The following is a 13,810-nucleotide window of genomic DNA, read 5'->3' on the forward strand; positions in this document are numbered from 1 at the left end:
ATTTTGTTCATTCACGATGGGGTTGAACGTCATGTTTCCACCATCGTTCACATTTAGTCATAAATTGATGGTTGTTTCGACCCTATCAGTCTAGCCAGCTGACGCTAACATTTCGGAGGGAGCAAGTAACAATTCAACTCTGGAGCAATCAAATACCCGAGTTCACATTCATCGCATGTTACTGGAGACATTTTTAAACTTCTTGTTCAACAAAATATGTACATATAATTAGCTATGCTCGAGGCAGCATCATCGTCATTGATTCTCCTTTTCCTATCGTCACGTCACCATTATTGGTTTAGGCGTAAGTGATAGAGAACTCGCTAGTAGTGCCGACATCGTACTCGGATGTGTCACTGGCGTCACCAAAAATGTGAAGAGCGGAGATCTGGAACTTGTACTTTCCAGCAGGAGCGTAGGTTCCGTCAGCAAGAGTACCATTCCAAGTCGCACCGATAGGGTCACGAGAGTTCCAGTAGATGGGCGAGCCAAGAATTTCACCAAGGCTGGTTCCGTTGCTAGAGGCATCAAGAACCTCGTACTTTACCAACGGTGAGCCAAAAGCCAAGTCGGCGACGGCCACAGGCTGGACAGCGACAGTCGCGTTGCTGTTAGTTTTGTAGATGACGAAGCTGGAGTTGCTGCCGGTGATAGCAGTCAGGGTAGAATCAGTGGAGAGAGACAGGTAAGCCTCGTTAAGCACAGTAGTGTCGTGAAGGCTGCCTACAATACCCTGGTAAGGCAGGGAGAGACTTTCGCCATTGCTTCCAGTCAAGGTGATGAAACCAGAGTAGACAGGAAGACGAGTAGCGTCGACGGCAGGAGGGGTCACAGTGACGGCGACGACGGCATCGCCTCCAGCAGGAACGGTAACCTTGTCTTCGCTAAATGCGAGAGTGGCAACAGTGTCATCGAACTCGATACCCGGGAAGGGGTCCGGGATAATGGATGTGGAGAACGTGTATCCAGTGGCAGCGCCAATGGATGCGACATCGTATGTAACGTCCTCAGTTCCGAGGTTGCTGATGGTGAAGTTCAGAGTATCGACCAAGTTGTCGGTGTCGTTGAAGGCAAGGTACGAGACGCTGAGAAGCGATGTGGCGTATGCAGCATCATACGCCTGAACCAAGCCAGAGCCCTGCTGAGCGACAGGAGCAAAGATGTCGTAAGCGGAGGATCCATCGTTCAGGTCGGCAGGGCTGGCAGTAGCGGCAAGAATAGGCTCTATGACAGCGGGGTCAAAAGTACCACGAACCTCAGCTACAAGCGCAATAATGGCAGCGACGAGAGGGCAAGCCATGGAAGTTCCAGAGATAACGGCGTAAGAGCCAAGAGTCTGGGGCCAGGTGGACAGAATGTTGCCACCGGGAGATCCAACTTGGGGCTTGACATCGGCTTCAAAGGTAGGGCCCCACGATGTGTAGGTGCTAAGATATCCTCCGGTGACAGTGTTATTGGTCTCTTGGAGGAGTACAGGGGACGTCTCCGGGTCAGGGATGTCCAAAACAACCTCAGAACCAGCTGCAAGTGCATTGACCCAAGTAGCGCCCTGGGCAGCAGTGGTCATCCCCACAGCGAGAATGCCGTCGACGGCAGCAGCAGCAGAAGTTGCGCCAGCGACGTTGTTGTACAACATGATATACTTGGCACCGAAGGCGGCAGCATTGGTAGCCTTCTGGACAAAAGTGCAAGTTCCACGACGGATGAGCACTATGTAACCAGACAAGTCTGGGGTATCGGCAGGGTAGGGGTCGCAACCGCCGGCAGGATCGCTGGTGTTGAGAGAGGCAGTCCACAGAGGCAGGTTGACGCCAGCCCAGCCAGCAGGCTCGCCGAGAGCATAGCCGAATTCAGTATCAGCGCCGCCATCGACAGAGTAGTTCCCAGTGTGGAGCAGAGCAGGCGACACAACGTTATCGAAAGATGCAATGGCAGTGACCCTCTTGCCGTTGGCGGCAGTACTAGCATAGAAGAGACCAACGTCACCGCTGTTACCGGCTGAGACGGTGCAAGGAACGCCCTGTTCAACAATTCGGGAGACGACGACAGCCCAGGGCTGCTCACTCCACCCGGAAGAGCCACCAATAGACGCAGTGATGATCTGGCTACCAGCCTCATAAGCTCGGAGGTAGGCCTCAATGAGGACATCGTCAGCAGCGCTACCGTCGCATCCGAAGACACGGAATGCACCGAGAGTTACTCCTGGAGCAGCACCGGTGAAGCCAAGCTCATTGGCCTGAGCGGCAATGATACCGGCGACGTGAGATCCGTGCCCAGCGCACCCGTCATATGGGTCATCATCTGGGTGAGGGGTGTTGTAACCGGTGTAGTCATCGCCGACAATATCATAACCGTAGCTAACCAAGTAGCCCGGGCCGAAGCCACCGCCAAGAGCCGGATGAGTGTAGTCAACACCAGTGTCAATGACAGCAATCTTGATACCTTCACCGACAATCCCTTGGGCGCGGAGCTTGTCCACCTGGGTCATGACATGAGGCGAGAAAGTGTCAGTTGCGTTGGCGTCTTGTCTCTTGGAAACGACGCCAGTCTCAGGGTTTCCTGTCCAGATGACCTTGGTCTCGGGCAAAGAGTATAGACCATTGTGCCAGACATTTTTAACGCTGGGCAGTGAAAGGAGATTGCTCGCCTCGGCATCGGCAGTTTCCGCGTTGTGGAACTTGATCGAGGCGCCCTTGAATAGCGACGAGTCGAAAGTTCTTAAGGTCTCACCAAGCGAGCTTGTGTGATCGTAGAAGCTGGACGAATCCTTTGTTTAACATTAGCTCTGTGCATAGGAAAATTGTTTGGGTACCACGGCATGAACTCACCTCACTCTCTTCGAACTCAACAATGTAGGAAGCAGTAACCACCTTCTTAGGGGTGCGGCCGGCCTCGGCAAGAGCTGCTGCGCTCGCAAGGAGCGACAACAAGGTGTTTCTTCCAACCATGATGACGGAGCTCTAAAGCAGTCCTCTATTCAAGCACGCGACACAGAACGAGCGCAAATCGACCCGATAGCGAAGAACAACATTCCCAACCGTTGGAAGCGGAACCACGCCATATTTGTAGCTGCAGGAAAAACGTCCATCCAAACAACAATCCGGGGTCTGACTTGGGTGGGTCGGTTAGTTGGATCCTCATTGGGGGTATGTTGCATTGCTACTCAAGCTACTTTATTTCACCCTGGAGCTGGTGTGGCACCGCGTATGCCGGCCATGATAAGCTAGGATGATCATTACTATCGGTCGAACTTCCGTTGGCGTAATAGGATGAAAGCATTCAAGGATCACCGGGAAGGTCCACGAACTGGGCGGCTAAGTAGCATGCTTGGCAGGGGGGCAAGGGTGAGGATAGATCTCCCTCGCTTCTTGCTGTTGGTCAATTGAGCAAGTTGCCGCTAGAGTGACAGAGTGGCGCCCTTCCCATCGACTGAGCCCTCAACGCTTGAACGAGTCAGGAAGGCAGTTGACGGTTTTGATGGAGCACACGATGAGCAATGCAGCTGGTAGCTCTAGAAGCGACGAATAATGCATTGGACTCTTGTTTTGAGTTTAAGCTTCGAGGCGTGCAACCGTTTTCAGGCGACATACGAGTACACGAAGAGAGGTCGGGTATGAGACATGCTACAACGCCGTGTTTGTTCCAAGCAGCGGCTGAATGCCTACATACATTACATAGGTATTCTGGCTGAGTGCACGCGCGAAAGAGCCCCCGACATAGTAATGCGATTGCGGGAGGCTTGCTGCGGATTAAACTTTGTTTTTACCCTCACCGTCTGCTGGACAACGCATCAACTTGCCTTTTTCCTGCAACGATATTCAACATGCGCAGTGAAGATGCGTCTCTCGGGCACGAACATCGCTTTTGAGAAAGTATCAGCAAGTTGATTATACATAATCTAGTCCTAAAGCTCGGTGTTCAGCAACTGCGGGCGCTGATGCCAGATTAGGCCTAGGCTAGCATAAATTACTTATTGTACTTGTAGCACCTTGTGAAGCATGCTGTCAAAATCGCCTCCGTATCTACATCGCCAAGACACCACAACCTGCCGCATGAGGTGCTTCAAGAAACCACAAACTGACCATGTCGGCGGACAACGATGCAGGAAGAATCGCACAGAGCCATCGTGCAGCTGTATACCCATTAATGTAGTATCACACAGACCTCCCCTATCGGGACTAAAGTGCGGCTCTATGCCTGTACGTCGGACTTTTGAGACTTTGTGGCTTACTGCACAAAAGCCCAAAGCACCGTCTAAATGTTAGCTTAGCATAAGGTAATCAAAAGGACCTTTCGACTCGCCATGTAAACCAGTTCTCGGCACTCCGACCCATGCTAATTCCATATCGTATCAGTGCTGATGACAACATGCCAAGAATATAGACGAGGGGAAGTACGGATGAAGTAGAAGCATTTCTGGCAAGGGTAGGAAGTCGGTTGGCCTCAAGATCTCAAAGCCACGCTGCCAGGCTCTCTCGGCACTCTACGCTGGAATTGGCCTGGGATCCCCTTGCAACTAGTCTAGGTTGGTCTAGACGAGATACGCACGGGCAGGAAATTCCATCTTGATCAACATAAATCAGTCTTTTTGCACATGTACAAACATAGCTATGCCAATCATTCATCCGCTCAAATTCTTGTCCGAAACGATGACTTAGGTCCCATTGCTGGGTTCTTAGGGCTGGATCGAAATGAAAGCTTATGAACGCGAGCTACGAGGCTAAACTTTACTTCAGCTCTCTTGCATCAACGGCTATGCTCATCTCGTTTGGCTCAGGAACAATGCCCAATGAGATGTTGACCCGGCTATATTTGAGGTAGTATTCTGCAACTGGAACCCATACTAAGCATATAATGTATGTAATGGCGGACTACTTCTAACCAAGAATCTAGTCTAGACCAAACGAGGCTTCTGAGCTTCCTGATTTGGATGACGGGCTCTGCTTCCAAGCCTTTGGAACGCCCCTATCAATGGATCAAGTATCGTCCAAAGATATCTAAAAGATCTCAAAGATGCTTCTTCACTCAACTCTAGAAGCAGCTTGTGAAATCCACTAGCCTTTGTCCTTGCATATATGCTGACATGTACCCATAACCATGCGAGCCGTGCATTCAGTGTGTCACTACGCGGCTCTCGGCGACGTAACAGTAACAGTAGCATTCTCCAAAATCGTGCATTAACAGGTTGTCTCTTCCGCAACAAATTCAGGGGCAAATCTTGGGACACTGACTTGTCGAATTCACCATCGCGAGCACGTTCATCACGTCTTATCACGAAAGAATCACCTTGCATGATGCCTCTCAGCTTCTGAGATGAAGATCAAGAATACCTTGGGTAACGGCTCTTGGACCCCTGTTTTGCACCTGTATTTGGGCTAATAAGATCAATGCGCACTGGTCCATGCATAAAGAACCCCCCACCCTTAATTACCCGTGGCCCAAATGCTCACCCCGCACCTTCTTGTCTAATGTGCTGGTCATTGACGAAATGCAGCTTGTATATATTTCGCCTCAAGCTCTTGGCTCTGATCAGGATTCCTGATGTGGTGTGTTGCACATGCAGAGATATATCTGCAGAAAGTCGTCAGCTGCGTCGTGGCAATCAAACAACTCCAGGTATTCATTGCTGCAAAAACATGCGCCCGCTTCTTGGCGCAGAGTCGACTACTTCATAACAATGGTCATAACTGCAAATCTCACACCTACTTTTATCGATGCCATAATGCTTGGAACATCATTGAGGGCCTTAGCTAGCAACACTCCAAATTCTGCTTTCGATGTTTCCCCCCCTTAGACCATAATGCCTGCCGCGGATTTCGGCTTTTGATAGTGTTTCGTACGAATCCGGTTAGTACCACATTGTTGCGTACATTGTTGCAACTCAGTCACCTTCAAAGCGCCTATCAAGGCTTTCCGTCCTAATCTTGGATTGAATACTCGACGTTCGCGAGTTGGCGATTATTGTGAGTATACGGATTTGTAGTGTTTTGGGAATATGCTGAAACTATTCTGACCTTCGTGTTCTCAACGCACACACAAGTGACCAAACCAAATCGGGACAATCTCCCGGGGCTATCCAAACAAGCAGATTAACAACTGTAGATTTTTGCGACTCCTAAACGATCACTATAATAGTACTGGCAGTTTCAACGCCCTTAAATTATTCCAAAATTATTCCTTCAAATTCTATTACGTCGGAGCTCATCATATGATACACCAACGCTGTCCAATCCGCTACATGCAGCCAGCGTCTAATATGGTCCGTGATGAACCGAAAACACCACCAAAACATTTCCTCATGGTAGCCGCCGGGTTCAACTTATCGAATGTACCTCTCCTCGTCAAAGTCATATGCGAATATACCCACAAACGAGTGGATCACCGCCTGGGAAAGAGGAATCATTAACTCAGTCAACCCATATCTAGAAGAACGCCGTTCTATAGACACATTCAGTGGTCGCTCACGAGTCTAGAGTGAGATACTAAAGCTTTCAAACTTGTGCAAATAGAGCGCTCCTTTTTCATCATGGGACCAGGCGAATGAAGCGTTGTACCTGATTGCTCCCGCCATACGGACCATTGGCTGCCTCGTAGTACTGCTCGCTGTGTTTAACATGAAATTTTGCATTACAAGAGCTGTGGCCACTCGTGGTTCCACTAGTAATCCAGGCTATTATGAGCATTATATATGCACAGAAATCGACAAGTGTTAACACGACGTAACCTTTGCCTAAATGGCTTGCTTCGAGCATTTAAATCTCTGAGGAATTTTGATTGCGAGGTCATATTACTTGTGACTTTCGTGTCTCAACCTATAGTACTAATAGTTTAATCGATGAATCGCTCAGTGTCAGACCAGGTAATAAATTGTACTTGTCTACATCTCGATATGACGCATGCAATTGATAATGAGAACGCGCTAGCTCGGTATAATTTCTAAGAAAGAGACGCTCCAAAAGACTTCCGATAAGTAAACATAAAGTAAAGTTGTGTTCGAGGCGTTTCATTTACCATGATAATTATAACCAATGTCAAGAGTACGCTTCCACAAGTTCCTCTTTCGACCCTGAAAATACTCAGCACGTATGTTCAGGTCGTCTAAAATCGTACTCCATGCTTGTGCTTGGAGGGATTAAAGCCGGGACACTCATATAGTTGAATAAAATGTTCCTCGGTGCCCGCTAATCGAGTTCTACAGCCTGGACCGCGTCACTGGTAAGCTGGACTGTAGCATTTAATCGTGACACCATTTCTGCAGAACTCGTCGAGATCATTTCGGAGAGGTTGCGACGAGAACCATACTGACCATGGTGTTCGACTATCCGGCCCTGCATGTAATCCGAACCCTGTGTGGGCCGCTCCTTTGGCTAGTATAATATCTCAAGCGGATAGGGAATTGGTGATATCATCACAAATATAGTCTAGGTAATTGGTTTACGCATCATCTTGGTTGGCGGATGGAGATGAACGGAAAAAAAGATTACGACTTGGCTTTCCTTCCGAATACAGACTTTCCTTGGGGTATTACAGAGCCCGACACTGTTTGGCTATTTGTACAAGACCAAAGATCCAGAGACAATACTGTAACACTTGGATAAACTTTCCGTCGCCTCGCATATAGACGATCTGGAGACGGATGCCCATGAAAACGACGGAGATAGGGACCTCTTCGGGACTTGGTCCTTAAGTTTGCAATATAAGCTCTGATAGCATGTCTCCATTTCAACCACCCAATAACTCGTGACTTATAGAGCTGCCCAGTTGTTGAGAAATTGACAGGAATGATGATACACAATGCGATTCAAGTGTTACTTGTGCTGAGTAAAACTTTTGAGCTGCTTGCTTTATGAATGGAAAGGATTATGTATCTGCCCTGTTGTTCTGGGAGAATATGGCACCTAGTGACGAATGTGTCTGAGAAGACACTTGAACGTCAACCAGCTCTAAGCATTCTGTTACAACACAGAACTACGAGATGAATCAGGCCCTAGTTCGAATCAGTGATATACTCAGCAATACACTCCCAGTGTAAGATACCTTCACTGAAGTGCAGATCTCTTGTGCTTGTAAGCTGCTCCTGTAGAGTCCGGCCCTATGAGTGCACTGCTCCTTCGTGAGCTGGTTCACATACTAGGAGCACCGCAAAAGATTTGCCGTACACGTCATTCTGCCCTATCGATACACTATAGTCAAATACAACTAGACTAGATGCTAACCATGCTTGGGTCGTGGTTGAAATAGACCTGACTGGCAGCTAATAGAGACAAGCATAGAGATTTTGTTGAGATCAGCGCGGTAATAAATGGAATACACCCGCGCACTCTCACGAGCCCCATGCTTTCCATTAATTTGCACAACACCGCGAGTGTCGAGCCAGATTCCTCCATATCCATCCAAGCTCCAGTGCCATGGCGAAAGCATCTAGACTAGTAGCAATGACCGTGAAGAATCAACCGGCGGAAATTTCGTATTGTATGCAGGATTTGCCATGGTTTCCCCATCCCAAAGTACATTTGGATTCGAAGCTGCGAGTATCGCAAGTGCAACAACTTGCAGCTCCTCAATCGGGGTGTATCATTGAATCATCTTTTCCTTGAGCATCTTAGGGCAGAGAGGCTCCATGGTTGTTCCCGGAGCATGCCATGTGAGAGTTGCCGAGTGCTGGGCGTCTCATAACAGCGCATTAGACTTAATTGAGGTGGATAAGTCGTGAGTCCTGGAATACATTGCAATGCGAAGTAGTTGTTCGCAATAACACAGGCTCTTAGCAATGTGCAGTTGATTTGTTTCGGGTTGGGGCGATCACTGAAACCTAGTCTAGACTAGACTGACCGTACCATAGTCTAGTGATGATTTTAGAGGTGTTGCTCACCATTAACTAACCGTGGTTAAAACCGGATTATAGCAAATAACACAGAAGATTATAGGCATGTGTATGGGCAGAACGGACGCTACATGAACTCTTTAGGTCAGAACGGTTCCCAACACACACATGTGTAAGGTTAGTATACCACAAATGCTAACTTAGAGGCCAATCGCCCCTCTGGTTAACTGCACGCGCTGCATGACGTAGCGAATTGACTGCCCCGCCAGAGCCACTGTTGAGAATATTCGTTCACATTGTTTGCCACGACATTAGATTTTGCATACTAAATCGTTCATCTGCAGTCTTTTAGCGATCGTTGGAAGTGCTCTTTCTATATGCGACACATTCTACCGTCGACCCCAGTTCGTCGCTTCGTCACAACCAGCACAATGGCTGGCCAACAGAAGGACATCACCATTATCGGCGGCGGCATCATTGGCTGCAGCACTGCCTACTACCTGACGCGCCACCCCTCCTACTCCCCCGAAACCCACCGCATCACTCTCCTCGAAGCATCCACCTCCAACTCGGGCGGCCGAACAGCAGACAGCATCACCGATCCCGCGACATTGGCCGATCCCGAATCGCAGTCGAAGTGGAAGAGAAACCCGGCGCACGACGGCATCGCTGGAGGTGCCAGCGGGAAAGCCGGCGGCCTGCTCGCGCTGTGGGCCTTCCCGCAGAACATCGTGCCTCTGAGCTTCCGATTACACGACGAGCTGGCGAAAGAGCACGACGGCCACAAGCGATGGGGATACCGCCGCTGCTATGCCAGTCAGGTTGACTGCCGGGCCCGGCTGCCGCCTGGGTTCAGCTCGCAGGACGATGACGCGACCGCCGCGGAGGTCGCGGGTGATGCCATCGAGGGCCTGCACAGGGACCACAAGAAAACGACCAAGGCCCTGAAAAAGCTGGGCGCTCCCGAGGACCTGGATTGGCTGGATACCGAACACGCGCTCAGCAGCTACGATAACATGGGAACGCCGGACAACACGGCGCAGGTGCACCCGGAACTTTTCACCCGGAGCCTGGCGCAGCTTGCCGAAGAGAGGGGGGTCAAGATTGTTACGGGGGCAAGAGTCACCACGATCAACAAGGCCGCAGACGGTCGAGCTGTCAAGAATGTTGTCTACGAGAAGGACGGAAAGCAAGAAACATTACCGACAACAGAGTGCGTAGTCGCCGCAGGTCCCTGGACGTCGCGGCTTCTACCGAACGTCCCCGTCACCGCATCACGGGCACACAGTGTCGTCATCCAGACGCCGAAGCCAGTATCAGCATACGCTTTGTTTACATCGATCGTCCTCCCGTCTGGTTTCCCGACACCGACCAAGGAGAAAGCGCGCGGATCCAAGGCTGCCCAGGGGCCGCTGAAGAGGACGCAAGTAGTCGAGCCAGAGATCTACGCGCGACCGGACGGCACCGCATACGCTTGTGGACCTACAGACCAAACCGTCGAGCTTCCCACGACGAACGCAGACGTGGAGGTCGACGAGGCGCGGTGCGACGATATCTTGCACCAGGTTGGTGGCATCAGCGACGAGCTGGGTAAGGACGGCAAGGTCCTGGCTAAGCAGGCATGTTATCTACCCCAAGGCGGGCCGTGGATCGGTGAGGTCGGCGGCACCAAAGGTTTGATTGTAGCAGCGGGACATACCTGCTGGGGTATTCAGAACGCGCCAGGCACCGGCAAACTCGTCAGTGAGCTTGTCCTTGATGGCGCGACGAAAAGTGCGAAACTTGGCGGTTGCGATGCTTCGAGATTCTTATGACCGGACTGGATGAGTGTGCAGTGTGGCAGGCCTTTGGCCATGATTGATCAGAAGCGTAGCAGACGACATTGCAACTGAATAGAGTAAACAGCCAGTGAAATCTACGGGCCGTTATGAGCAAGAACTATCCAATACTAGACCAGGGGCTTTAAGAATTAAACCGGGTATTATAAACATAATGCTAGCATGTGATAAGTTTTCTATGATGAAAATAAATAGAGCATATACCGGAGGAACAAACGCCACATACGGCTTCCTTCCCCTAGTTCATTATTTTCGAAGTGGTACAGCTTCCAGTATTCCGCATCCGCAGGCTTGTCCTCAGCCGCCGGGTAACGCGACCAAGGTCTGCCAGGCTTGTTTGTCGCCACATCATAAGTGGTGTTGGGTGCGACTGGCTCCCACTGCATCGTAGCAGTTCCCTCCCGGTAGGCACTTTTTCTGGAGCCTTTTGTCACGTAAGACGGATCGGCAGATAAGGCACCCGAGGCGATATCAACCCCTCGGGTGGCACGTTCGAACAGCGCCAGTGCGGCCAGGGGCTGATAAAACGGGACCATGTGGCCACTCTCATAGATTCGAGTGAAGCTGAACCGACCGGCCTGCTTCACCTGACCATGAACAATGCCATCGCTGGTTTCCAAGTGCGTGTAACCAGCCCGCGAAAACCCACGAGCCTCGACGGCATCGGCTACGGCCTCGCCGCCGATCCAGTTGCAGTCAAAGTCTGCGTCACCTGCATACAGAGCAACGGTAATATTGCGCTTGAGAAGAAATCGGATGTCTTCGATCGTGTCGACTTCGCGTGCGTCATCTCCGGTGCTGCTGAACGCCTGGTTTACCGTGCGGCTGAAACTGGAGAAGTTGGTGTAGGCGCCGATAGCCTTCTGAACCCCGGGTGTGTTTAGGTAGTCTAGGAAGAACTTGTACGGGAACACATCTGGGTCGACTTCGCGTATGTCGTACACGTCGCGGCCCAGTAGCTCGTGATATAAACCCTCGACATTGTCCATGCAGTACTCGTCGGCCTCGGCGCAGACTGAGTTTATTCCGGTGAGCTTACAGTTCCCCAGCCGATCGAGGCATTTTCCGGAGCCGTACAGATTGTCGTACACACGTGATTCCGTCGATGCGTTAAACGGGAAGAAGTCATACGTATTTCCAGGGCTGACTGTAAAGTTGTAGAAAGCTTGAAATTGAATCATGGGATCAAACCAGCCATTCCCTACGAGCAGGGTGCGGAGGTCTACTTTCTGGGTACCGGGAATGGCCAAATCGTTCTGTCGCTCGATAAAGGCGCCAAATACAGGGCCGTAATGGCCTCCATAGCTTTCGGTTGCTATGTTGAACCCAGCGTGAGAATACTGCGGGAAGGCACCCATAAAGCCTTGTAGAGTCTTCCAGAAAGCCGGCGCTGCATTGATTGTTGAGTTTGCCGTAATTGCCACATTCGGGTTCGAATAAGTTCCGCACGTCTTCGAGTTTGATCCATCCTTGGGACAGTCGTCACTGGGTACGACTGTCAACTTCCCATCCTCTTCGTAGGCTGGCACTGGCTGAGAGTACGAGAAGCCAACCTGACTCGGCTGATCGATGAATAGCAGGTTACTGTTATTCGTCCAAGAATTCGGGTTGTTGTATACGTTGCCGAAATAATCAATGCCACAAGGGCCAAGTTCTGCTAATAGTCCTGTCATGGAACTTGAGCCTACATTATGTTTAGTGTGCCGATCGACACCAACTAGATTTCAAACTGGCAATACCTGGTCCGCCGTTGATCCATACAGTCACTGGTGAGTCTTGTGGGTTGCCATTTCTAGCCTCGAAGAACCACCAAAAGATGTGTTGGTCTATCTCGACATCTGCATATCCCGAGAAGCTTTTTACATCAGGATCGAGCTCGCATATCCCTGACGGCACTTCCTTAAACCGGACTGGAACACCAGCATACCCGATGGTTTCGATGAGGTCGTCAGGAGGTATCACGAACTGCGCACAAGTGACAGCTCCAATGACGAGCAGGCACCAGAATGGTAGCATGGCGACTGATACATTTGCGGGTCGTTTGCGGAGGCAACAGTTGACAGACCGGCGGGTACTGGTTTAATGGAGAGCGGCGCCAAGGCTCGATTTAAACACTGGCCACCCACTGCTCTACAAACGGTCGGAAGCTGCCATAAATTGAGGGCCATGGTGGTGCGGCTCCAACGCAGGCCGTGGAAATCCCGAGGATTGACAGCCAGGATCTTGGAACGACCAGGGGAGTTTCAGATGCCAAGACCACGCGTCCTTTTGCGTCGATTTCCGAAAGATGGTACGATCAATGAGTGCTTGAAGTTCTCATGATGTGTTCGCAAGCATCCAAGTAGATCAGTCCATGATTATTCCTTTATCTGCTCGAACCAAGAGGTTATTGCGAATGGTACAATTGCATCCGTGCTTCGCATAGATGGCAAAAGCCGCCTCAAAGAATTGAGTTTTCCTGATCAGCAGTTGCAGACCCACCGGATAGTAGATCGTCCGAACATGAGTTTCCTCACCAGCGTGACCTGCAAGATGGATTGTGAGCATGGAGCTTATTCAGACTTCTAATACCAAGCGAGCCCGGGAAGCACGTGGTCCACTGAAAATAGATTAATCGCTTATGGGGCTCCGCCAAGATCCCCAGAACCAACCGCTGCGATGGGCTCGCTAAGGAACAAGAAAGTCATGAAACCGCTTAGTTTCAAGATGGAGGGAGAAGGAATACGACGCAAGGTCGGAGAAGATTACAACTCCCAAGTCCCCGATCCTCATCTGGCTGATTCTTTGCGATTTCACGAAACTGTCATAAACCTTGATGCAGGCGATTGAGATACCATGACAGCAACGCCCATGTACTTCACTTTTTTAAAAACGACCTTGGAAGGATGCCCGGTCGGATCGAATTACATTCGAGGGAAGAGAAGGACAAAATGTCTGCGTGAGATTGGTGACACGGGAAGGACAACTTCAGGTACGCAGTTACCGTGCTCATGATGATTGAGCTGTTTTGACAGGGGGGTCGGGGCTCCAAGACGTGAATACTGGGACGCCATCCATGAAGGCATCCGTTCGATAAATCCTTCGATATCTATGCCACCACTTCATGTAAAAAAGGAGTATGAACTAAACTAATTTGAATTGCGGAAGG

General features: G+C 50.4%; 3 protein-coding genes across 3 annotated transcripts; 1 reads left to right on the forward strand and 2 right to left on the reverse strand.

Annotated features, from left to right (window-relative positions):
• Positions 1-304: 304 nt before the first annotated feature.
• Positions 305-2,858, reverse strand: BKA67DRAFT_491279 (peptidase S8/S53 domain-containing protein; the record flags this gene model as incomplete). The annotated part of the gene is made up of 2 exons (XM_046096979.1): positions 305-2,767; positions 2,829-2,858. Coding segments are annotated over 2 exons (2,493 nt in total), but the record flags the coding sequence as incomplete, so codon positions are not given.
• Positions 2,859-9,129: 6,271 nt separating this feature from the next.
• Positions 9,130-10,818, forward strand: BKA67DRAFT_566512 (FAD dependent oxidoreductase). Its single transcript, XM_046102895.1, has one exon. The coding sequence runs from the start codon at positions 9,202-9,204 to the stop codon at positions 10,636-10,638; it is 1,437 nt and encodes a 478-aa protein (XP_045959148.1). The 5' UTR covers positions 9,130-9,201; the 3' UTR covers positions 10,639-10,818.
• Positions 10,806-12,678, reverse strand: BKA67DRAFT_536171 (Alpha/Beta hydrolase protein; the record flags this gene model as incomplete). Its single annotated transcript, XM_046100121.1, has 3 exons — positions 10,806-10,819; positions 10,889-12,346; positions 12,402-12,678. 3 exons carry the CDS (start codon positions 12,676-12,678, stop codon positions 10,806-10,808), a joined length of 1,749 nt encoding a protein of 582 aa, XP_045959149.1.
• Between the last annotated feature and the right edge of the window lie 1,132 nt (positions 12,679-13,810).

Source organism: Truncatella angustata (genome assembly GCF_020726525.1).
Source record: "Truncatella angustata strain MPI-SDFR-AT-0073 chromosome Unknown BKA67scaffold_4, whole genome shotgun sequence".
NCBI classification, from domain to species: domain Eukaryota; kingdom Fungi; phylum Ascomycota; class Sordariomycetes; order Amphisphaeriales; family Sporocadaceae; genus Truncatella; species Truncatella angustata.